This window comes from Acanthochromis polyacanthus, chromosome 12, assembly GCF_021347895.1.
Source record: "Acanthochromis polyacanthus isolate Apoly-LR-REF ecotype Palm Island chromosome 12, KAUST_Apoly_ChrSc, whole genome shotgun sequence".
Taxonomy (NCBI): domain Eukaryota; kingdom Metazoa; phylum Chordata; class Actinopteri; family Pomacentridae; genus Acanthochromis; species Acanthochromis polyacanthus.
Window position 1 is genome coordinate 33553700 of NC_067124.1, and position 25294 is coordinate 33578993.

The following is a 25294-nucleotide window of genomic DNA, read 5'->3' on the forward strand; positions in this document are numbered from 1 at the left end:
CATTCACACTCAGTGCAGCCAACTCTCACACAGACAGACACCTGGAGTCCAACGACTGATGAAATCTTTTCTGTGCGTGCTCGTCTGCTACAAAGCTGACTAAGGCGCACAGCAACTGGGATTCTGACTTTGGCTGCACAGACAGAAAACTCACTAACTCACCTGGAGAGCATATATAGAATCACACTCACTCATTTTTGAGCTGCTCACCACCTTTCACTGCTTTTTTAAGAGTTGTGTAACTTGCTATCTTACCTGGTCGAAAGCCAGTTGTTTGTCAGCTGGCAATGTCGTGGGACTGTGGTCTCAGGTACATGTTCTCTGTGCCGCCTGCGCTGCAGCCGGGCAGCAAGTGCATCCTGCATGACAAGGAGGACCTGTCCAGGCTGGAGATGGTCCAGAGACTGGCCAAGGATGGATGCCGCTTCCTGCAAAACCACAGCAAAGGTCCAGAGAAGACGAGTGAGGTGAGATACACAACGTGCACTGCTGCCAACTGAACTTTTCTCACAACTAAACATGCAAATGCAGTAACACAGAAATGCAGCTATAGTGTGAAATGGTGCACTCTTCACAGAATACTTATCTTTGGCTTTGTTACAGTGAAAATATCAGACAAGGTGCTTATCAGATATCATCTTTCTGTAGTTATGAACCCTCTTCATGTTTCTCCTTGAATATTTCGTTGCAGTCACTTGCGGCTGTACTCTCTTGTTTTGCAAGCATTGCACCTAACCATCCTTCCTCACACTACCTGCAGTGTTCCATTAATCAAACTGATGTTAATTTGCAGTCTGTTTTTATTGGCTTCTATACATTCCATTATGTCTGCTCTCAGTGGAGATCAGTGTTATCGTTTAGATTATGTGCAGATTAGAGAATGTTTCTTCATTATATGCAACTAAACAGTGTCTAGACTACTGCAAAAGAGATCTAAGTATACTATTCATAATAAATTACCCTTGCAAAGGCACGGTATTTGCTGAATTTAGCATCATCTAGGTGTATTTACAGGTGCAGCTACCTACATTGCAGAAATTTAACACATTTTTACTGTTAAATCAGTATGGGATCATGTTTACAATACCCAACAGAAGTGAGTACATGTCTGTGCAATACTGCCTAAAAGTCAAATGATTCAAAACTGAGTCAGCTCTCAGTTTAAAACAAACACTGTATTAAAAAATACAGGTCCTAAAGTAGAAGCTTAAGCCAACAAAAGTAAACACACCTGCCACTGACACGCAATTTAGACAACCTGTGATCACTGAAACCAAATAGAGCACACCTGTGATTTCTAAGCAGCCTATCTGCATGAACATGGTTAAAAAATGACTTGTGAATACCAGTTCGCGGACACAGATCTGCAGGTCTGCATCATGGAACTAAAACGTATGATTGTGAGTCTTCGTTAGGATGTAACAGGATACAGGCATATCAGTAACCAAGTAAAACTCAGTGGAAACACAGTTGCAGCAGCAATTAGCTTGTATGGAATGAGTCCCAGTGCCACTAATCAGAAAAACAGTGGTCGTCCTGCTAAAATGACGCCACGAACAGCGCACTATTTTTGCAGTGTAGCTCTATTAAACAGACGGGCAGATGCTTCAGACTTGGCACAGCAGTTAGCAGAGGAAATCAGAGTTGCTGTGACAGCTCAGACAGTGTGAAGGACAGTTCATAATGTGAATGTCCATGGATGGCATCCAAGAACAACACCCAGAACTACAATATGACACTTTGCTAAAGTACATAAAAAGAAACCTGGGAGAGCATTCTTCGGTCACATGAAAATACGCGTTTTGTGCTCAGAGGGGTTTCGGCATGTTTGGTGTGAACCTGCCACTGAATGCATCGTCCTGACAGTGAAGCACAGAGGTTGGAGTTTGATGGTATGGGGCTGCATGTGTGCAAAAGAAACAATACTGATCAAAAAAAAAAATAGCCAAAATCACACAAGAATTTCTAAAAAGTGGAAAACGTGAAAGCTCCGATCTGGCCTGACTTGAATCCAATATAATGAAGAAGAAATGTAGAGTGGCACTATTCCTCAGCTGAAAAAATCCACTGGTAATAAGAACTGAGTATCACTTGATTACTTTGTGCTACACTAGAATCTTCCATGCCGAGGAGAATTAAGTCTGTCATCAAAAATAAACTACTCTGGGGCAAAAAGAAAGATATGGAAGTCAGTAATGAGAGGTTTAAATGTTTTTGTTGCATTGAGCTCCTATTATCTTTAACATAGTAAATCTAAACTGTTAGTTTGTAATTTATATCAAAGCAGATGCCCTTCTGTTCAGCCTAGAAATCATGCAATCACTGTAAGGACATACAATTTGTGCTAATTTGTTGTTAAGTGATTTTGCACTCACTCAAGCAGTCCCACCTTCATCGGTCATTACTGAAAACACTGCTACACGTACTTCACATTCACTTGAACCTCCATTTAAAAAAAAACAACAAACATTACATCACCTGCTTATAAGCTGCGTAGGTGCCGCCTGATTGGCCAACCCTTTGGTGGGCTCTGCTTCTCCCTTCCTGCCAGCTGTGTCTGTGCGCTGAACCGTGAAACAATCGCAGGAAAAGTTGACGCAAGCTGGCCAGACCACCATGCCAAGACATTGTACGGCTGCTGGGTGGATTCCCGAACGTCACTTCTCTGACCTTTTCTCCACCACAAGTCTCCTTATCTGTGTTGGTATTCAGAAACAACCTGTCACCTACACTGAGCCACTGCCTGTGTGTCTGAATGTTAGAGCTGCACAACACAATGCTCTATTTTCGTTGTGTTGTTTTGGTGACATACCCATACGTATGCCGAGCTTCTCATGTTCTGAATGTTAAAAAACATGAGTACACAGTAGCACATGTGTCTATCACTTATAATCCCAGCGATAATGGCCACAAATGGTGACCTTCCATAGTTGATACTCGACTTAATTCAGACACATGAATATCACGTGAGATTATCTACGGAGTATTTCTCGATTATAGGATGTTTTAAAGTAAGCCAGGGATGCTACAATGCACATACTTTATTACATATAACTTATAGATGATATCTAAGCTCAGACATCAAAGAGCTTAGAAATCAGTTAAATCCCAGCAGCTGGAAACAGGGGTGCTTAATATACGGCATATCTGCTGAAGTGTGTGAGAGTTTGTGGTGCAGATCATAAATGTTATGCAGTTTATTTTAATCTTGCTTGATAGTTCATAGGCTACCCATATCTAATTTTACTCTAAATTAAGTTCTAAACATAGCAATTTGGATTACTTCACAGTTGCTTTCGATTCTTTAGGAGTAGTTGCACATCTGTTGTGTTCTTACACCTTATATAACATTATTTAAACAGCTTATTCATTTGCTCAGCGTATCTATTTACAGCACACAGCTTCTATCCCCTGCTACACTATTAAACATCACAGGAGGCACAAGAAAGCCTATATGCAAATGTTTTATATAACATGCATGCACTCTCATGTACTGCATATAATCAGAGGTAAACACAGTAAACAAGAATTTCACTGTTAGAGGAGATGAAATGCATCAAAGGCTTCTTTTAAAACAGCACTGATGTGCAAATTATTCGTCTCCTGCTTGTGAGGAATTAAGACAATCCTGCACCCTGTCAGGTCTGACATCTTCCAGGTCTCTTTAAGTGTTTCATACCATGCGTGCCAGAGCATAAAAGCATGCAGGAGGAAAATGTCCCTCCAGACAGCAGAATGCATCCCCTAAAAGAGACGGTGAAGCTTTTGGTGGGACGTGACTTTGTGCACGGGCTCGATAACTTGCTCTTATGCTGACGGTGTAGATGCTGGGGAGGATTTAAGTAACTCCAAGTCGAGGTCAGCTGGAGGCTAAAGTCTGAACTGTGCGGCTCTGTCTCATTAAGGTCATCCACTCTAGTGGTCTGATTGTTTTCTGTGTTGGGACACTGGTTACCACAAGGCCCAGAGCACGCTGAGCAGCAGCCTGCAACAGCTGAGACAGGATCAATAATTCATTGTGAGGAAAGGTTTGTTTGCCATTTGACCCATTAGCGATACACTGAGATGTTCGGTTAAGTAAAATCAGGAAGTCAACTTACTGTCACACTTGGCGTTCTGGTATGACTAAGGCTCCAACTAACGATTATTTTCCAGATTAATCTATTAATTGTTTGGTCTTTAAAATGTCAAAAAATGATGAAAAATGTCCAAAATGATGCCTTCAAATGTTCTGGTTTGTCTTGACCCCTAAGATGTTCAGTTTTCTGCCAAAGAGGTGTAACAAAACCAGTAAATATTCAGTTTTAAGAAGATGGAATCAGAAAATTTGGACTTGTTTAAAAAAAAACTCAACAATCTAGTTCATGATTAATTTAATAGTTGATAAATGAACAATTAATCGATTTATTGCTGCAGCTCTATTTATGACTTTGGTGACGTTCAAAACACAAAGCATTCGTCATGTACTGATAATGACAGACATTTTTGCTTGTCCTTTAGAAAAATTCTATTAATTCTCCATAAAATGTCAGAAAATAGTCAACAACGTACAGTAAGGTGTCCTCAAACGTCCTGCTTTGTCCACAAGCCAGAGATGTTCAGTTTTCTGTTATAGTGGAGGAACAGAACCAATAAATATTTAATTGTGAGCTGGAATCAGATCAATTTAACATGTTTTTCCTTAAAAATCCTCTAACTACCTAAATAGCCGATGATTCAGTTAATAGTTAAGTAACTGATTGATCACTGCAGCCCTATTCATGACTTTGATGACGCTCAAAGCAGACAAGCACAGCATGCAAAGCAGAAACACCAGCACGAATCAGAGCAGCTTTATCTCTTTGGGAATTTTCCAGCTCTTTTCTTTTCGTCATGCTGCTACATTCCCGTCATACTCTAAGTTCTGCGGTTGGATAATACAGACTTTTCTTTTTCTGTGTATGTTCACGTGACTGTGAGGATGTGGAAGGAATGAATTAATATGATGTCACTGGATTTCAACAGACATCTAAATGTTGCTTGGAGGCATGAATCACCGCACCAAAGAAACCGGGAGCAAATATTGCAGTTAATAGGTTTCTAAGGGGTGGGAAAACATCTCTCCTGCTTAATTGCGCAAGATAAAAGCTGCAAATGTTGCCCAGCTTCAGATGGACGCAGTTGTGCATCTTTGTTATGCTAGATAACGCATGTGTGCCATGTAAATACATTAATTTGTGTATCCATAGCATGCCTGTTTGTCCATATACAGACCACTGGTGAGCGTTAATGTGCCAGGAAGTCATGCTTAACTGGACGACCCAGGATGCCTCTCTCCAAAAGGCAATTAGGGCAGCAAACTGCAACCACTTCCAGCCAGTCTGCCCGGCTAATTGCATGAACAGAGGCTTGTGTTGCATTGACTGATGGGTGAGGAGAGGTGGGAGGAGGGGTAAAGGGAAGGGGGTTACTGATGCAGGATGCGTGCAGCATACAGTGAACTCCTCATTAAGACCAATATCACTGATCCAGACCCTCCGTTGTCAAGCTGCCACCAGATATTATTATGCTTCATAGACAACGCAGCAATCTACATTTGTTTAATATGCAGGCTTAAAAAAGTTCAATTTTAGATGCTTAAAAAATATTTGAATGTATAGCCTGTATGCACACTTATTACAATATGCATTTAACTTGAAAATTAAATTCTGGTACTCTTCTATTTGTTAAACACTGAAATTCTGCACACTGACATTAAAAGTAAAAAGTTTAAGAAAAAATGTTGCGAAAAAATGGTGAAAATCTGCCAGCAAGGGTTGGGAAAAGCAATGGCGGAATAAAATAACATTCAAAAACTGAAAAAATGTTGAAAATAATGGCAGATATCTGTAAATTAATTATAGTTTCAGCTGATTTAAATACATCAAAATGGTGTCACACGCCGTAAAAGAACACATATTTGTAAAACTATTGATTTTTGTGATGTGGACGTCACAGTTTTGGCCTATTTTTCAATCAATATAGAAATCAATATTTTTTTCTGTAATTTGACACGATATTATCAATTATTTAACAAAAAGGAAAAGTCTGGAAAATAACAGTCATTTTTTAAAAATATACAGTTTGAAACATTCTTTTGTTTTACAGTGTGAGAAAAGAAAATCCCCGTGTGGTACTTTTACTGTCTTTGACGATGATTTGACTAAATAAAAAAAGAGAGAGATGAAGCAAAATTAAAAGACAGCAGGCAATAATTTACAATTTATTTTAAATGGTAGAATGCTGTAACATTCAAAAAATGTAAAAATTGTGATAATACTGGCAAATATCTGTAAATTTATGTTTGTAGCTGATGTAAATACAGAAAAACTGTGATTTTACAGTCTCACATTGTGAAATTACAAACATTGCAGTTATTGCCTATTTATTGTAATTAATACGTAAAATAGTACTTTTTTCTTTGATTTTACAAAAAAAATCTGGAAAAAAAAATTTGCAACATAACCACATTTTTGTACAGTTACACTGTACACAATATACAGTTTGAAGCATTTTTTATAGTGTGAGAAATCAGAATCCTTGTGTAGCACCTTTACTGTATTTTACTGAGGTTTTGATTTGTATTGTGGTGATTGGGTGACACTGGTGTTGTGTGACAAAAAGAGATGAAGGAAAACTGAAAAATAGTACACAATAATTAATCATTGGTAAAATCCTGACAGCAAAGGTAAAAAAAATAAAAAAGTGGAACACTGTAACATTCGAAATCTGTAAAAATGGGAAATATCTGTAAATTAATTACATTTTTAGCAGACTAAAACACAGTTAAACTGTGGGATTTCAGTCACACATTGTAAAAGAAAAAAATATTAGTAAAAATACCATTTTTAGATTTGAACATTTGTTCATGTGTGACATATTTTTTCAGTGATTTTACTAGATATTATTAGATATTTAACAAAGCTGGTGGGGAAAAGCTGTAAAATAACAGTAAATTCTTTTTAAAAAATCATTAAAGCTATTTTTTTCAGTGTGCAACAACAAGATATTTCAGTGGCGCTTTTATTATCTTTTACTGATGTTTTAATTTGTAATGTGGTGATTGGGTGAGGCTGTTACTGTGTGACTAAGCAAAAAAACAAAAAAACAAAGAGAGATGAAGCGAAACTGAAAGCTAGCAGTCACCAATTTCTCCCTAATAGCACCTCGTGGTGGTCATTCGATGAGGAAATTCAGTGTGCACCGAAGTCAGCTGAACTCTGAACTCCTAAATTCATTGTTACTGTGCTCGGTTTAACCGTAGCGCAGCTTAAAAACACACCGCCCCCAGACACCACCCGCAATTTAATAGGCCCTGCACAGAAATCAGTAATTAAAATATGTGAGACTTTTATGTTAATCCCATGAATGGGCTCTGAAGATAAGGACTGAATAATGATGTATGGAAATTCTCTTTCATTTACAGTGCTGTGGCGTTGACAGAGCATTATGATGGAAATCAGCAGTGATTTGTGTGAGTGGGAGAAAGTACAGGGGGGAATCTCCTTGGTGATAACACTCTGTGTCTCTCTCTATCTCTCCTCCCCCCCCACCGGTGTGATTCTCTCTCCAGCCCCAGAGTGACGAGGCAGTCCGCTTGTGTCTGAGGGAGAGGGGCCACGATGTGCTGGTCCTCCAGAGAGTGTCGTCACAGCAGCCAGCCCTCTCTGCGTCGGCGAGGGGAGGAGGGGGGAGAGAGGAGGCGAGGAGCAGGAGGTAAGCCTCTCCACTCTTTCTCCCCCCCTCCCCATCAGATTCCCTCCCCTTTCTCTCTCTCTCACTATCTCCCTCAGCACTCTCCCACTCTCTCATCACTCTCCTTCTCCTGTCTCTGCGGATCACACACACTCAGCGATTGCATCACAGCTCCCCTCACATGCATTAAATACATACAAGTGAGCAGCATGGGACTGTGAGGAACAGCTGGCAGGTTTTCCATTCAAGTCATCTGACAGTGAGCGGACCGGGAGACCTCAGTGGAGGGACAGACAGCAGCAGCAGCAGGACTGAAGCAGCTGCAGGTGGATGGCTGGATGGACAGATGGGTAAAGGGGTCATGCAGCAGTAACCACGGCAACGTTGCCGGCGTAAGGGCACGGGGACTCTGCAAGGATGGGATCTCGGCCGCAGGCCCCCAACCTGCGGCAGGAGGAGGGCAGGCTGCTGCACGCCGCCTTGGTGGAGCAGGAGGAGGACGAGGAGGACGAGGAGGGCTCCGAGGGGAGCAGCAGCGACGGCACCAGCCGGGCAGAACCGGCGACGGTGCCCACCTTTGACGTCCCCTACTTTCGCTACATAGATGACGAGGGGACGGAGGGAGAGGAGGAGTGGAGCAGCAGCCGCTCTCTGTCTTCTATTGAGGAGGACTCGTCCACTGACTCTGTTGTGTCTGACAGGTACGTGGTCGTATCGGGGACCCCTGAGAAGATCCTGGAGCACCTGCTGAGTGACCTGACGCTGGATGAGGACCGCGGGATGATGCAGGGCAAAGAGTCAGGTCAGTAAGCAACTTAAATGTCATGAATTCTCCTCCTCCTTGTCCTAAAATGACACAATATTTAACTTTATGACTGCAGCAATCTTAAGGTGGAGCTCCACTAACGTTTTTCTCTGCTTGTGAAAGATAGACAGCAAGAGAAAAGAACTTTATCCTCTCCCCATCCATCTCTCCAGCAGATGAGCTGGGACAGAAGCCCCCTCTGGGCAATAACACAGAGCTAATCATGTGCCATGAAAGCTATTAAGTTTGAATCTGTTCATTTAAAAGCCTTTGACAGTCATAAACGCTGCTCCCGTCCTTTGAGCGATGCTGTATCGTGCCGTCTGACATGCAGTCCAGCCTCGCAGCGACGACAAATCAACACATTTCCTCTCATCCCAGCAGGTACTAGATAATGTGACACTGTTGCCAAGGCAGAGGAGACGCTCTGTTGCCGGAGCTGGAAAGATAGCTCGATGAGAAATGATGACTGGGAGCACAGGAGAGGGGAGGGGAAAAAAGAAAAGGAGGAACAATGCAGGGAGAGAAAGTGGAAACAAGCAGCAAAAGAAAGGAGATGCAGATTTTATGTTGTTTCCAGGGAGGTGGAGGTGGTCACAGACGATCTCTCATCAGGATGGAGGCAGACAAGCCACATAGCAGAGATCATTACTCATTCTGAAGTGGAAGTAAATTAAATTGATCCAAATATGCTCTCAGGGGGGCAAGACGGGGCATTTTACATGCACAGGAGAGTTATATTTTATGTTGAATCAGCTATTTTAACTGCAATATTTAGGAATTTAATGTCATTGTAGATGAAAACATGACGGTGATTAGTCCAATCATACTTCCAGTAAGTGTATTTGCCATAAAAAAAGTTTTGTTGGGCTCAGAAGGGCAATGCACTGATGATAACTCACCCCTCATCAGTACATCTTGAAATGAGTGTAGTGAAGTTAATCCTCCATAGGGAACAGTGGACCGGAGCCCGATGCTGAGCGATGTCCCAGGGTCAAAGAGCCGGAGACCTTAGGACGACGGGCCCTGAGCAGCAATTTATCTGCACTCAGTAACGTTCAATAGTCTGACTCCTGCTGACCTTGGGTCTCTCTCAGCTTGAAGCTGCTTTTACTGTAGCACTGCTGTCCTTGGAGGTTCAGCCGAACAGAAGCATGATAGCATGAGATCCTTGATTTCATCAAAAAGAGATTTATCTGAGCATCCAGCATCCTGGTGCGTCTCTCAGGGACGGCTCAGAAAAACTGTGCGGCGACATGACTGATGCTTGTAGCACATTATTGATGTGTTTGTGACTTACATACAGCACAGCACATTAGAAAATCCAATTTTATTTCATTATGTCAGCACTTGCTCCCATATTTGTTCAACATTAAGGATGCAGATGAGACTTTCTGTCTTCCTGCAAGAGATGGCACTTTTCTGAAAAATCGCCACGGGCACGTTTGAGGAGAAGCAAATGTGAACCACTGCAGCAGCCTGTGCTGTGTGGATGTGCTAGCCTTTCCTTAGCATTGTGGGTTGCATTCACAAGTGTTCAGCATTGCCTGTCTTTCCTGTGCCCAATTTCTGAGCGCAGCTATTGATTCCTGCTCTGCACAGCTCGCACGCCGCACACTGCCAGCTCTGAAAAACATGGAATGGAACATTTGTGTTCCTAATGAGAGGATGTTTCAGCTCTTTTAGCGGCGCACCATGTGGAGAGATGTTGATGCTCATTTATAGTCACAAAAACACCCCATTAAGTGGAAGAAACATAAAATTCAAGCTCTCTAAATGCGAAACGATGATGGCTTCTGGTGAGCGAGTAAGTAAGCGACGCACTGACATGCTTGTTTCAAAGGCTGCATTGATCAGTTTTACAAGTGCTTACTGAAATGCTTAAGGGGTTGGCAGGTTGATTGACAAGTTGATTGATTTCACGGTGAACAGTAGCAAGTTAGGTCAGCCAATCAATTCTGTAACTCCTCCGAAAAGAAATTTGCTTTGGTTTGTGTGCATGAATGCAGACGTTTGTGTGATGTATTTTGGATTCTTCAACACCCTACATTCACTTCTCTAATCCAGCTACATGGATGGCAACTGAAAGTCTTGATAAAACAGCCCAACAAAGTGTTAAACTTTATTTACGAAGCAGAATTCATGAATAAATGTCTTCGGGTTGTGAAACAAACACATTCAGTGCAAAATTGTTTGTGGTAAATCCTTATCCAGCAGGGCAGCCCCCTTCTTCTTCTTTTTTTTTTGCAGTGTTACCAGAAAAACTTTAGACTTGAGGTCTTAATATTAAATATTTATTCTGTTTTCCCAACTTCAAAAAACTTGGAAACTGTAAAGCCTGGGGAGAATGTGAGCTCATGAGAAAGTGGTTCAGTAGAATAGCTTGGAGTAAATACGCAGCGGCGCACAGTGAATGTGTGTGCAGGTAGAGTAGAGTACGTGGGCGGGTTGGTGGTCCCTCCTGTGTTGTTTACCGGCTTGGTGTTGAGGTGTGTTACTGTATTCTTTATGGAAGCTGCGTGAGTGTGGAAGCTCTCATAAGCAATGAGTGATGCATCCACAGCTGCTCTGCACGGATTAACATAATGATGTCAGGGAGTCCTGTGGACCAGAACGCACACAAAGGCCCGGGGAAGGCAGTGTGAAATTAAAGGGGAGAATTTACAATCCTGGGTCTGAGGCACACTTACAGAGGGGTTGAGAGGAGGTTGGCCCTAATAGGATTTGTAAAGCTTTTCGCTTGTGGCTGGGCATTATGTCTGGGAGTTAGTGTCCTTCTCTTTCTTTTTATGCCTTCTGATTTTTTTTTTTCCTGTGACATTTTTTGAATTACACTTTGAGAGCAATGCCAGATGAATAACTGCTCATATTTTAATCAAATATCCCTGTGAGAGAGAGATTTGCATGTGATTTTTTGAAGGAGTCAGCCTTAATCTTTTTTCTTTTATCATGAAAAACCTTGAAAATTCAATGCTGAATGCGCAGTGATGATGCTATTGGTGATCTGCTTGACCAGGTTGATTCAATCCTTTCACAGCAGCAAATTTCCATGCGTAACCTTGGGAATGAATCACAGAAGGAAGGATACAGTGGCAGAAAGTGCACATTTGGATGATGGCTAAGCAGTATCAGATCGCTTTTCTGTGAGCGAGATAATAAGAATGAAAACACAGACTTCATCACAGGTCAGAGAGTCACCTGACACATTAACATTACTGGCTTATCGCCGCTGATACAGGCTGCGGCGGCGAATGTGTGAAAGTGAAGATAATGCCAGTATAATGCCAGTAAGGGCTTGTTTGAACTTCTTGGAGCAAAACGCAGCCGGAGGGTCTTCACTGAACAATATGCTTCACATTGTGTTTGCCTCCCAAATGTGTGGGCTAACTGCTATTTGACAGTAAAGAACGAGCTCTCCTTGCTGTGTTATTAAGGTGCAATCTGAAATATGGAACCCATCTCAATTAGAAGTGGAGCTCTACTGTATGAGCAGCTCAGCAGACATTAATCATGCAGTCGTGAAGGTCACAAGTGTACCTGCCCTTCAGCATCCTGTAGAACAGAGTGAACCTAATCAGGCCCGGTCTACAAGAGCTTCCCCTCCTCGGAGCGTTGCTTTTTAAGTTTTATTACTTGAAAATGCACAGTTTTATGCCCACTATGAATAATGCATTTCTCTTTGCAGATACACTGCTTGATGACTTTCTGCTAACCTACCCAGTGTTCATGTCGACCAGTGATTTATGTCAAGCTCTACTGGGCCAATATCCTTCAACACAAGCTAATCTATAGAAATGACTACACATAAAAACCATCTTTTTGTGAATTCTGCAGCAGAAATAGATGTTTTACACAAAAGCGTGCCTGCTTTATTGACTCAGAGCTGCTCCTCTTCACTCAGCCGTGTTTATCCACCTTGCCACCTATCCCTAAATCAACACATAGCCCCGCTCTATTCGTGTCGGATTGTGTGCTGTGTTTGATGCCAACAAATATACAGTTTCCCACCCATCCTTCTGTTGCCGAAGCCTTAACCGAGTCCCACCTATTGCACCAAGCGGCACAGAGGCAAAGAGGACCGGAAAGAGGCTCTGGAGAGGAAACAAAAACTCCTGCACCTGGTGTCGCAGTGGATGTCTCTCTGCAAAGACTTCCTGAGAGAAGACGAGCACGTCAAACTCTTCATGAAGGTAGGAAACGCTGGGAACACGGAAAAGGGTGGAAACTGGTGGGGGTGAGGTTAATACTCGAGAAATGAAAATTGACATTTCCTTCCAGACTTTGTATCGTTACGTGTTGGAGGATTCCTACGAACACCCAGCCCTGGAGAAGGATGTGGGGGAGCTGCAGAAGCTCTACCAGCTGCACCGCAGACAGTAAGTGACCAAATTCAAGGCACTGCTCATATCTGGGTGTGTACAGCATCCAGTATGACTGTTGGAGGTCTGAAAGGAAGCAGAGACACTCGCTGATCTCTGAATACAAAGACAGAGCTTCTTCTCTGCTTGGTGTCTTTCTTTAGATTCTCATCAATGAATCCATTCAGATAGCGACAAGTAATTGCAGTGTCCTGGGGATGTTATGCTCAGAAATATGAAGGTCACCGAGTTCCTTGTCTTCAATCAGATGAAAAAACGGAGGAAATTCAGCTGGCAGAGATGTTGCACGTCACTTGCCATGTGTGGATTCCAAGAATAGACAACAGAAAGCGTGCATAGCGTACTTTTTGATCCACCACTTGTTTACTGGACTCTATTTCAAGCCAGCTGACTGTGATTGGTACCAAACACATGTGCATAATCGCGCATCTGTGTATAAAAACACAGTGATTCACATCAGTGTGGCTTCAGACTTATTCAGTCGTCAAGATATTATGCAATGTTGTTCCTAAACTGAATCGAAAATGAAGGGAAAAAAAGGAAAAAGGTCTCTTTAGATTAAGAATCTATTTCATAAAAATGCCTTGGCCAAGACAGGCAGCAGCATAAATTACAAGAGAAGACACACCGATATAAAACGGTTTTAATTTGTTTCACATAAAGATCAAGAATGCATTGCAGTTTCATAAAACTGCAAAACTACATGTCACAAGTCAATAACAATGATCAAACAGGGCCAAATGCATTCATTAATACTGTGTACATCAAAATTCATCTGCTTCTAAGTCTCCTAAAGTTGCTTTGATTTCATTTAAAGACATCATCTTCTAAAGATTCAGGCAATTTCGCAACTGATTCCAACCAACAGGAGCAGCATAATGAAACAGAGTTTCCCCTGGCATATGGGAACAGAGAGAAGGAATAAATCCTGGCAGTGAAGACAACAGCTTCCTGTACTTTCTTGGCTGATATAGACCCGTATATGAAGGAAGCAAACTAAGAATAGCTGTATAAATACGAACGTGTATATGATTGAGTGTACACATACACAAGCCAGACCATCCAACGTAAGCACATAGAAATCAATGGTGAGTGGAAGTTGGAAGATTTATAATAATCCTCAGTGCTCTGTAGTTTCAAGGCACGCAAGCACTGGAGGAAGGTGTGCACGATGTTGCCATAATCAAGCACAGACATGAAGGTGGCAGCAACAAGCTTCTTTTTGGCCTTAAAAAATAGGCAAAAATGAATCCTAAAAAAGCAAAAACAAAACATTTCCTAGATTTTTATACTGGGGTACACACTTGACAGCAGAGCATTCAAAAGAGTTATAGCAGGGATTGCTTAGTGGACTGCATTGTGTATTAAACACACTATCAGTTTTGTTTATTCAGTGTTGAAAACCAGCTTTAAATCATGCCAGCTGCAACTGACAAAGAGCCTGATTCAGTGTCCCAGTATAGCACAGTGTCATCTGCATAAAGATGTAGAAATCTGCCTGCGCTTTTATGCAGAATCCTTCCATAGCAAGATGTCCAGATTTTCAGTTTTGGACAAATAAACCACTGGCATGAGACCAATACACTGAGCTAACTTGAGGTTTTTCCATCACACATACATGCACATACGTGTTTCTGTATGTAGAGAGAAAATGAGTACAAAATGTAGCTCCAACAATGTGATGCTACTAACAATTATCTTTCAGCTGTTGTGCCAAGTTTATAACCTCAATAAGAATCTTGTTATTGCCACCCTGAATGCTAATGTGCAGTAAGAGACTAAAATGTGCAGTGTCTTTATGTTTATTTGTATTAAATTAATGTGCACCTGTGGTCACATAACGGGGCTTTCTACTTCTCTGCATGTTCTGAAAGCTACATAATAATTATTAAATATGTATACGTGTAATTATATGAGTATAGATGTGTGTGGTAATATACAGGCATGCATGCATATGGGCACATATGGTACACATACAACATACTCACTTCCACACAAGGCTGCACAAACTTATATGTTGCACCAATAAATCACACTAAAAGTCAAACAAAGAAAGTCATTTTTTCTGAGCATGCTCATGCAAAAAACAGGTAATACAGGCAGAATACCAGATTTAAATTAACTATTAAATGCAGCAAAACTAACTTAAGTAGTATAAGTCAAGATTATTCTTGTAGTAATCTAGTTCTGTGTATCAGCTATTAAAGTCTTTTGTAATTGCATACTTATGTCTCATAAATAACTTTTGCATGCATGGGAAGAGAAAGGATCTCTTATAAGTTATAACCTTTTAACAATCTGTGCCTGTATAGAACAATATTTCTTGTACAAAACAAAAAATATGTTCACAATTTATCCATGAAATATACATGTAAAATTCGAACATCTCACTGAATTTCAGTGTTGTTTTCTCACTGTAAAAGTGCAAATTTTGTTTAGCTACAATTCTGGTTAAATAACATGACATAAGCATCGCATTCCTTTTCGACGTTACAGAGTAAACAGCCCTGAGTCACCAGACACATTGCCACACCCGTGTTCCCCTCTTCCCCTCCCTCATCCCTCCAATCAGATCTTCTCCCCTGGGGGGAAGCTCCAACCTGCTGCCCATTAGAAACCAGTGCAGATAACTCAACCTGCCTCTGCCTTATTCATGCTTCTATCCAGCTTCTATCCACTCCCGTAAAGCAGTGAACTTCGTGTGGGTGGAACTAACTGACACACTCTTCTATTTATGAGCTTTCCACAATCAGTCCCACCCCAGGGGAGGACAAGGTTGACTGCTTTGTGGCAATCTGCTACCGAGTAAAAAAAAGGTGTCAGTTTTTTATAGAAAGAAGCCTCCCGTCCACTTCCATCTGCCCCAAGAAGCTCAAGGAATATGATTCTGAACACCTAGGAATAAAACTCCATCATCGTGTGGCTGAATAACTGAATAATTGTGGGGGGTTTTAGGCGTAAAAGAGCGAGTTAGATCACACTCTGTGTTTTGACATGGCAGTGGGAATCAGGTTTTTCATTAGAGGACGATTGCCGCCGGCCTGTGAGAGGAGATCCCTTAGGGCAGGCTTTGTGCCAACATGCCTATTGTGATGCAGAGCCCAGTAAAAGCTGAGGGATGATAATGGACACGGGGCTATCCATCTTGCTAGCCAGGACTAACCGTTGAGAATAGGGTGATTAAATGAAGGGTTCACATTGGAGGGTCTAAAAATCTGCAAAGCACTCTAATCTCTCCTTGACACTGAGCTTAAATAATGGACTGAACCCAGCAGAGGAGTATATACTATAAACATTCACTTAAACTTGATTATAGACTCAAAGTAGGGGGAATTTGATTTAGTGCAGCTGCAGCCTCAGGAAAACTAACAGATCAGTTTTTTAGGATAAAATACAATTACTCTTTTCATGCACTTTATTGATTTGATATTCTTCTTTTATTTTCCAGTACGGTGGATGAATATTCCCCTCAAAGAAAGGTAAGAAAGGAAGAATCTTGTTTGCTTTCTCTAGAACACTAAGACATAAAGGATTCTCCCAAACAGACCCCGCCGTCCTTTGCGACTTCTCGGGTCTTGAGACTATTGTACTCACGTTTCCTGTTCTTTGTTTCAGCTGAAATGTTCAGTGTTCTCATGACTGCGTGTCAAAATCCATGCATTTCCCTTCTCTTAGAGCAAAGCGCTTTTCCACCAATTGAGCCTGAAAGAGAACGGGCTGCAGTCCAGAAGCACACAGAGGGAGACCAAGGAAGGTAAGTCGTAAAACGTGTCGTTCTTCACACATTCCTCCCATCATACGCCGTTTCCAAAGAAAGCCAAGGGAGACGTTCAGTCTGAACAGGAGAACAATGGGAGGCTTTCCAGGGAATGAATGAGATGTTTGGAAAATGCAAATTCCTGATGTGCGATCTCACTCGAATCAGCTTGTGCTTCTTTTAAGGGCATATTTGCTCAAATTTATTGAAAAAAAAATGGCAACACATGATTTGACCCGTCATAAACTCGACTCTTGATTAAAGGTTGATGAGCTGTAATCATTCCTTCTGACTGAAACTGTTGTTTTTTTGCCGTCTGCCAGTGCTGTGCCAGGTGTACATCACCATGGATTCATACCTAAGTATGAGGGTCCATGCTGGGGTAGTGGCCCAGGAGCTGGTGCAGGCAGTGGCTGCACAGATGGATGTCCCCCACGGGGAACTGGTGCTTGTGGCCATCACGTATCCTGGAGGTAAATATCATTTTAACTAACCGCCTTGAGCTCATAGCTGCTACCAAACACCCCAAACTGTAGGCTGTTGCTCTTCTGAAGATGGTAAACAATAGTATTGCTGGTTATTGTGTGACGGACTAAGAAACATGTGCAGAATCTTAACAACACTGTCTAAATGTCTCCCCAGTTAAAAGGAAAAAGCATTTACGCTCCAGTAATATGAAGTCGGTATCCGTTATCAGTGACTGAAGTGACCGGCTACCTCAGAGTGGAGCCTGGCACAGAGAGCCTTATCTCTAACCACTGATAGCTGCTGACATGCTGCCTGACAGATTTTTAATGGCATTTTGCTGTTGGTGATATGTTTTCCTCCCTGCAGGTAGACTCCTCCTGCAGCCTCAGGACAGAGTTTTCTCCAATTCTTTACGGTCGGTGGGGCGACTGCATGTCTGCAGGAAGGATCTCGGTGAAGTTCTGGTAGGAATATATTTGGACTGTGCCACCTAAATTTCACTTTCAATCCTACGCAGAAAGTGTCTTCTAATATACAGTAGGTCACCTGAAATGCACACATGCGTTTATCCAGCCTAGATTACACTTAAAGCCTTGCTCTGTTGATTAATTACACCTCTTTAAACGCATCTCAGTGTATCTATGTTACATATTTTGTGTGTTTTTTTTCATGAACATAATCCCCTAATGGCTAAAAATGTCTTAGATAACTCTACACGATTCATTAGAATGTGTCGTTCTTTGAGGCCAGCGCTGTAAAAATACACTACACTGTAAAACAATGTGTAATTTTACTACATTTTTCATTGTAATTCTGCAGATCTCCCACCCCCCACCATATTTTGGAAATGGACAAACATGCTATACAATTATGAAAGTAGATCATGAATTTACATGTCCAATTTAAAATAACATTAAAAACCTGCAACAGTGAAAAAAAAATTACACTTTTTAAAGATTTTTTTTGGACACTTCTTGTAATCTTGTGAATATTTAAGCTTTATTTAACAGTTCAAACCATTAAATTCAAGTTTAACACTATACACATATTGCATTACACATCGTCTAACACTGTAGGAAATGACCTTGTTTTTAACATGTACATACACATGATTTTATTTAAAATAACTAGGAAATGTATTTAAACTATGGAAAATTACTGTAGTTTCTGAGATAGTTTCCATTATTTTTATTTATTTTATTTTTTTTAAAATATTGGAGTAAGTAGGTCAAGCCAGAAATTGAGTTTGAAAATGAATAACGCTAAAAGCAAGTGTGCAAGTCAACAGGACTGGAGGCTAGAAACCCCAGAACTCTAAATCTGTACTTTTGAAACTGTCGTCAGTAGACAGCAGGTTCTTGGTGGAAATCCTATTAAAAATGAAGCTGAAGTCTTTGGTGTGACATAATGTCAACAGGAAAGATAAATATATGAACAGCACTTGTAATGTCATGGTTTAACTATGTTTTTTGGTTTGTTTTCCCCTTACAGAACCCATTCACAGACAACTCAGAGCTGCAACAGAGAACAGCTCGCATGCTGAGTTTAAACACATGGGATGTTGCTGTCGCTCTCACCGACTTCGATCGGACAATTTTCGACTCGATGCACGAGGTGTGTCTCGCAGCTTAAACACCGTTTTGCTCTGTCTATTTTCAAGGTCCAAATGATTTAAAAACACAACAAACATGATGCGGTTATGATCAAACTCCCTGTTCTGCTTAACTCCTGCATGTATGTTGCTCTTTTACAGCAAGAACTGGTCTACTTCACCTTCAACCGCCATGTCACCAGTAACCACACGATGGCTTTAGAGCTGCTGCTGCAACGCTGCAATGAAGTCCAGCTGTGGGTGGTGACTGAGGTGCTGCTGTGCTCGACGCTCTGCAAAAGAGTCCAACTCATCAAGAAGTTCATCAAGATCGCTGCACAGTGAGTAGCTTCAACCACACACTGGTTCCTCAAAAAGTCTGCACTCAGTCAGCTGTAATCTGACGGGTTTAGATTTCTATGGGAATGCTGCCCCCTACAGTGGCAAATCAATAAACTGCATCTCCTTCTGCGCTGTTGAGCCGTGCCCCGGGAAGTAACTGAATCGTGTGTTCCATTGATCTTTTATAGCTGTAAGGCTCAGAGGAACCTCAACTGCTTCTTTGCCATTATAATGGGCCTGAACGCTGCAGCTGTTGGCCGCCTCAGTCAGACATGGGAGGTGGGATGTCCTTTTTATTACCTTACTGGAAATGTTTTCCATCATTGCTGCCTTTAATATCTGTAGCTGGAAAAAAAAAATTCCTTTTATTGTCTCTGCAGAAAATACCTGGGAAATTCAAAAAGCTGTTTTCAGAGCTGGAGACAGTTACAGTAAGTGCATCTAATGAAAAACACTGTGTAAACTATACACAATAAACAGCACGTGTGTTCTCTATATCACATAAAGCAATATAACCGCAAATACAAACCATAGCCTGAGTGTGTGTGACTCAACACCAGGCGAAACATCAGGGGCTTTAGATGATGATTAGTCTCTAATTTTGCCATAATTCAGCTCCAACAAGGCATGCATGCACAGACAAACACGCTCGCCCCCTGAGGATTACACTCATTCATTTTGAAAATGTCTTCACAGGATCCCTCGCTGAACCACAAGGCCTACAGGGACTCCTTCAAGAAGATGAAGGCTCCAAAGATTCCCTTTCTTCCTCTGCTACTAAAAGGTGCGCTTGTTATTCTGTCACTCGCACGACTCTGTGAGCAGAGCACTGTGAGATCTCTCTATTAGGGGGATTCCTCATGTAGAAGCAACATTCTACCTCAAATACCTGTTGGCGAACACAGTGTTTCTCTCTTGCAGACATTACATTCATTCACGAGGGCAACAAGACGTTTCATGATAACCTGGTCAATTTTGAAAAGCTGGTAGGTTCCTGCATTTCTTTTTTTTTTTTTTTCATAGCGTTGTCATCTTCTGCACAGAAAACGTTACGTTGTGCTGACTTTGAAATGCTATGTCTAATGAAGCTTGTCTTTCTTCGCAGCACATGATAGCAGAAATGGCGCGGCTCATCCGACAGTGTCAGAAAGATCCCATGGGTTTGTATTTAGATCACTCATCACTCATTTCATGGTGTGAGACTACCAGGGTTATTTTTGGACTTCTGGTCTACTTACAGTAATTTTATGCCACTTGAACAAGCATCAGTATGACTCTTTTACAAGGAAATTAACCAAATCTGTGAATATAATCAATTGAATTCATGATTTTATTTTACTTTTTGCAATGTTCCCTCTTAGTCCAAGAGGCAGAACCAGACAATTTTTTTAGGACTAGCAGCAAGTTTCAGCAAATTGTCATTTTTTTGGTCACTCACTCTTATCATTTGCTTGTGCAGGCAAGACTGCCATGTAGAAGTACCTGAAAACTTATATACAGTATAATAAAGATTGCATGTAATCCTCATTTGATTAAATATCTGACACAGTTGCTTAAGTTATGACTTTTAAATTGTTAACTATGATCCCAAGGTAATTACAATTACAACTTAAATGACATACATGTCAAAAGTATATTTGCTGTGATCTATCCAGCTTTTAGTTTTGCTCTTTTAATTGCAGTTTCTGAGTCAGTTTTGCATTGTTCTGCATTTTGTAGATCGTTTTTCCAGAGCTCTTTAAAGTAGGTTTTATCCGTACAGTTTCTAAGATTCTATGCATCACTTTTAACTAAATCCACTGCTGAACCTAAATCATACAAACAAACTAATAAAAACATGGACAGATTTCCTATTTACGTATAAAAACATGCATTTTTAAAGCGGTCATTACAGAGATCCGCTTGCTTGTATGTGGTAGAATGGGGTGGTTGTGATGTTAAAGTGTATCTGCCACAGAGAAAATGTTCTGTAAAAGCAAGAAAAGTCAGACTGACTGCATGTAACTCCAGTTCCAGTTCAGTTTCTATTGAATCTATTATATAATATGTAGAAGAAACATTTCTGCAAGCATTACAGTCTTTTTCACCAAGGCTCACTTAAATCAATCCTAAATATTCACTAAATCTTTCTTCTGTAGGCAGAGGAGATATTGTGGATGCTGATAAGTTTTCATTCTTCCTCCAGGAAATGCAATCCCCCAGAAGAGCAGCTCAGACGTGCGAGCCTACATCGACTCCCTTCACATCATCGACAATCAGCAGACTCTGTTCGAACTGTCACACAGGCTGGAGCCTCGTGCTTAGAGAACAGCTCTCACTGTTCTTCCCACTGTGTCAGCTGCTACGTCGGATCGCCAAGGAACAACCTGTCGCTGTCGCATCTTTCTATCTCTCAGGACTCAGTCAGCAATCACAGGAACTCTGCATGATCTTGGCCGACCGCAGGAGGGAGCCGTGCAATCAGGAGACACTCACCACCAGAGGCAAGCAGGAAAAGACACGTCTTCGGTTAAATGCATGAATGTTTGCAGAGATCCACAACAGCGTCGCTCATCCGAAGCACCGAAAAGCAGTCGCAGCCAATACCACCCGACTGCAGTGCCAGAGGTTTAACTCCAACTTACGGTGCAGCAAGAGCAGCAGTTTTGAGCTGCAGCCGTTTATCAATATGCATTAGTCTGAATATCCAAAACCAATAATTTGTGTCTGGAGCAGAGGAGGCTACAGTTTCAGGATTACAATTGTAAAAGTACAATTTTAGGGACTTTGTTTGTTGCAATAGCGCCACCAACTGAAGGGGACGATTGCTACAGTGTGCAACTGATAGTTTTAATTGTTTACAACACCCAAAACGCGACGTTCTCGCCTAGAATTTACAGTTTTAAAGGTTTAACCAACTCAATTCTACTTTCTAATGAATGAGTTATGGTTTTCTAGGTTTATTCCATTCAAAATGCTACTTTGTGACCACGGAAATATAGTTTTAAAGGTTTACTCAACCCAAATATTACTTTCTAACAAACAAGTTATGCTTTGAAAGGCTTATTCCACACTAAATACTACTTTCTGACCACGAAAATATAGTTGAAAAGCTAACCAAAATAGCACTTTCTAACAAAGAAGTTGTGGTTTAAAGGGTTTACTCCCTCCAAAATACTACTTTCTGTGCAAGTATTTATAGTTTAATTCCACCAAAATCACAGTTTCTAATGAACAAGTTTTGGTTTTAAAAGGTTTATTCCACACAAAATACCAATTTCTCTCACCGTAAATATAGTTTCAAAGGTGTACTCAACCCAAATATTGATTTCTGACAAACAAGTTATGCTTTTAAAGGTGTATTCCATCCCAAACTGTCCGTAGTTAGTTTGTTTTAATGTCTTTGTGCTAGAAAAGTCAGCTCCCCTTAGAGTAAACAAGTAGTTGCTATGTTTTCAGCCCAAAAACATGTAAATGAAAAACAAGGGCCCTAGAAATGTGGTCCTTCAACTGTGATAATGGAAATGCAGCCTCCTCTGCTGCAGACACTCCTTTCAGCAGGGACAGGAATGAACGGCAAAAGGATAAATGCATACATGTTTGCATAGATCCATGAATATGCACCTGAAGGCAGTTCCAGCCAATATAGTCGAACCACAGTGCCACAAGTTTAACTGCTACAACCGCAGCAGACATTTATCAACACGCCTAAATCTGTGGGTCCAAAACTGCTTCTGCTGTTGTTCCTTTTTCATCCTACAGATGGCAGATGTTGGCAAATACAGAGCTGATCTAACTGTGACACACAACAGTAAAATGCTCCCCTTGGTGGAGAATCAGCAGCCTGCAAGTGAAGAGCTTCCATCTAATCGAACACTGTAGAAAACAAATATAGTACGTGTGATTAATTCCTACTCATTAGGTCCCATCAGATCATAAAATACAGATTGGCTTGTGACACATCTTTTTCAAACAGTGTTTACAGATCTGGCTGCTTCATCAGATTTTACCAAAGAAGAACTCCGGCTAAGAAAATCCTCCACACACACACTCCGGTGTTCTCGACACAATCCGCATGTTCTCTTTGCCAGATGTCAGACTCCTGAAGGGAATCAGTACACCGTATGCACAACAACAACAACAAGCTGATGTCTTACTGAAATCAAGATGACAGAAATAGTGGAAATGATTGTTAAATGTTCAACATTTTCATATATTTTCCTTGTGTATTTTTTCATTGCAGAACTCTCTTACCATACAGTATTTTTATTACATAACCATAAAGTGCAGTGTATTAGATGAGGCATACAGCGTGTATTAGCGCAGGACACTAGAGGAGAATATATGGTCGACTGTATTTTAATAGCGTGTGAGCTATAATTATGTATGTCAGTGCCAAATCTCATAAAAAGAGCCATTCAAATTGATGCTAATTGCTCCCCTTTTCAAAGGATCTCCATCTATGTAGTCGAGCTGTGGACAATCAGCTAATGAAGAAGCACCTATACTGTTACATCACTGTATTTGGTCTTCAGAGTTCACATTTTAACAGAAAACATCTTGTTTTTCTTGTAATTTTTCTGGTTAACCGTCAAGATGATTTTAGCTTGTGGTACTCAGAGAAATTAGCATTTAAAAACACAACCGGTCACTTTTATCTTGATAAATGGGTAAGTTTTATTATGTTTTTCGGGTTAAATGTCCATGTTAGTTAAGAGCAATAGCTAAATCAAAAACTACAGCACCTTCTGGATAAAAACCAGTAGAGACAGATGAAGAAAAATAGAAGCCATTTGCTCCTGTGCAGTGTGTAGTAACACTATTGTTAAGGTTAAGTTATCGGCAGATTGAGATAGGCTAATTTAAAAAGGCATTGTGAAATGTTGTAGATGGAAAATTGCATTATATTTTTAACTTTTTTTGTGCCTATTTTGTAATTTAAAGCTCACAGTCATGATCTTCTTTGAACTTTTATCATCAACAATGTACAGTTGATTCCATTTATACTGTGTATATATGTTGAAATTCAGGATATGGATATTTATTTCCTTCAGAATTATTTATTTGCTCTATAAATACTTGTTTCAGTTTAACTTTTTTTTTGTACGCACCGTTTTGGCTGGTCTGCATGATATGTCGAACCATGGACTGACCACCAGTGTCAACTGTGCATGCAATAAAATATTTTTCATCATCATGAGCTGGTTATTATGATAGATAAGTATGAGGTGGTGTTATTAAAAAGACAAATGGTGCTAGAATTTCACATAAACACAAAAGTTCCTCTAATATATTGTCATTAACTTCTCATGAACTGTTGTTTTTTACATCAACGAAGAATCAAACAGACATGACTCAGTCAGATCATAATAAAATGTATATATAGAAATCTACAAAGAACATTGGGTCAGTGGAATAAGAAGGGAAGGTGTTGAATGCAGAAAAGTGCGAATTTAATAAGCTCAACATGTGCACAACTAAAAGCTCATACAAAAGGAATACAGAGAGGCACAGACTGGCACCAAGCATATTAAGCTTTCTCGCTTTTATGCATTTAGTGCCAGCAATTAGAGTTGGCAGTAATTTAAAACACGTGTATTTCTTTCAAATGATGATAACAATGTACTTGGCAGGATTATCAACTGGGCAAAGCAGGAAAATGCCCCCCAGGCTCAAGACCCGCAACACCTCTATGTCAAATTATTGTTTGGGTATTTTCTTAGCAACATGTGTATGTTAATAGTGTAAGCGCAACTAAATCAGATTATAAATTGAACTGACAGAGGGCTTAGGGGCTTCAGGGATCCGGAATTAAATTGTAGTTACCAAATGCACATTTTTTTTTCAGCATTAATTGTGCTTTGACTGGGTATGTTTCTGTGTGATGGACATACATATTCCGTACACAAACAGAGTAAGGCACACAGCTCATTTTTGACATGACGCCCTCTTGTGGCTTAATCTTTAATCTACAGTTAAACCCCAAATTACTCATACCCATGCCAAATTTGGATTTATAGCTAATTTTTATTTGATAAATACACTTCTTCTAAGTAGGAAATGATAAAAATAAGTGATAAAAGACAGCTGATCATTGTGTTAGAGATGTTAATTAGACATGCTAACTATTTACAGGTTTTAAAACATTTTTACTGAAAGATGGCATATCTAAAATTATTCACATTGTTTGAAATCGTCTCAGATTTTTTGAGAAAATGTATAATCTATACAACCCCAAATTGTCATGGTAAAATACACCA

General features: G+C 40.6%; 1 protein-coding gene across 1 annotated transcript; it reads left to right on the plus strand.

Moving 5' to 3' along the window:
* On the plus strand, nucleotides 1-24231 carry LOC110951451 (rap guanine nucleotide exchange factor 5-like). Its single transcript, XM_022194525.2, has 18 exons — nucleotides 1-467; nucleotides 7592-7734; nucleotides 8415-8515; nucleotides 12204-12282; nucleotides 12564-12708; nucleotides 12797-12894; nucleotides 16346-16376; nucleotides 16573-16651; nucleotides 16978-17127; nucleotides 17489-17586; nucleotides 18614-18736; nucleotides 18876-19054; nucleotides 19244-19334; nucleotides 19436-19486; nucleotides 19752-19839; nucleotides 19977-20041; nucleotides 20161-20215; nucleotides 21241-24231. The coding sequence occupies exons 1-18, from the start codon at nucleotides 288-290 to the stop codon at nucleotides 21357-21359; spliced, it is 1875 nt and encodes a 624-aa protein (XP_022050217.1). The 5' UTR covers nucleotides 1-287; the 3' UTR covers nucleotides 21360-24231.
* The last annotated feature ends 1063 nt before the right edge of the window (nucleotides 24232-25294 follow it).